Below are 919 nucleotides of genomic sequence, written 5' to 3'. Positions count from 1 at the left end.
CAGGATTTATAAAATTAAATGAAGAGAAACTGAAGTTCATTTTTTCTTGATGATGAGCAGAAGTAGTTAAAATTCTAGCTGAGAGTAAAGCCTAGAAATATGTGGCTGTTAGTAATTACCTAGATGTCAGTACAGTGTGGAAGGCAAAACTGGGAAAATCAGTATTCCTCTTTTCATTTGTAAAAATAAAATAAAAACATGTAATATCTAATATCATTGATAGATGGTGTAGTACAAATAGAGCCTTTGAAACATCTCTCGCATGATAAAAAGAGTCAGTTGTAATGGAAAAGCTATCTGTAGCTTGGCATCCTTGAATGAGCTGAGATCATTGCCTGCCGTGACTCAGTCATGCCTTTGCTGCCAAATTGTGGTTACTGAGCTGGTGATTCCTCTGCGTTCAGCATCTGACATATAAAAATGGAGAGTTCACTGCTAAGACCATAATGTGATTTTCTGCTCTCCACAGGCCCACGAGCGATCCGAGAGCTCCGAGGTTGCCTTCGTTACCCAACTTGTGAAGAAGCTGATGATTATCATTGCACGACCAGCTCGGCTGCTTGAGTGCCTGGTAAGGTTGGTCCTTGGGATAGTGCATCTATGATCTAAGAATCTGGTGTGTGTTTGTGGAGATAAGGAACACAAAGCCTTCAAGAGAAAGCTTTAAATTCTCGTTAAGACATTGATGAAAAATAAATCAATATTTTTAAAAAAGAAGTACTGTTTTTTTGTGTTAATATAGAAGTATCTTTCCAATGGACTGTCAGCTGCAGCAGCAGCTAAACTATGTTCTAGTGTAAAGTTGTAGCTGTTGACGTATTTTCATGCTACTTGATACCACCTGATTTTCCTTGCGTTGTTAGTAGCTACAGTAAAGAGCCTGTAAATGTATGATGTGTGCATGGTGCCCAGAGAGCCA

At 38.8% G+C, this 919-nt stretch overlaps 1 protein-coding gene across 1 annotated transcript in view; it reads left to right on the top strand.

Moving 5' to 3' along the window:
- Positions 1-571, top strand: part of LOC104496639 (microtubule-associated serine/threonine-protein kinase 2-like) — a gene marked incomplete at both ends in the record, with an annotated part of 34,643 nt that extends 34,072 nt beyond the window's left edge. Inside the window, one exon of the mRNA XM_010139789.1 lies at positions 470-571. Within this exon, the coding sequence (XP_010138091.1) occupies positions 470-571 (102 nt within the window). The remainder of the gene's footprint in view (positions 1-469) is intronic.
- Positions 572-919: the final 348 nt, after the last annotated feature.

This window comes from Buceros rhinoceros, unplaced genomic scaffold (assembly GCF_000710305.1).
Source record: "Buceros rhinoceros silvestris isolate BGI_N320 unplaced genomic scaffold, ASM71030v1 scaffold14337, whole genome shotgun sequence".
Taxonomy (NCBI): domain Eukaryota; kingdom Metazoa; phylum Chordata; class Aves; order Bucerotiformes; family Bucerotidae; genus Buceros; species Buceros rhinoceros.
The sequence above is the reverse complement of the archived record's forward strand: the minus strand, read 5'-3'. Positions and strand labels throughout refer to the sequence as shown.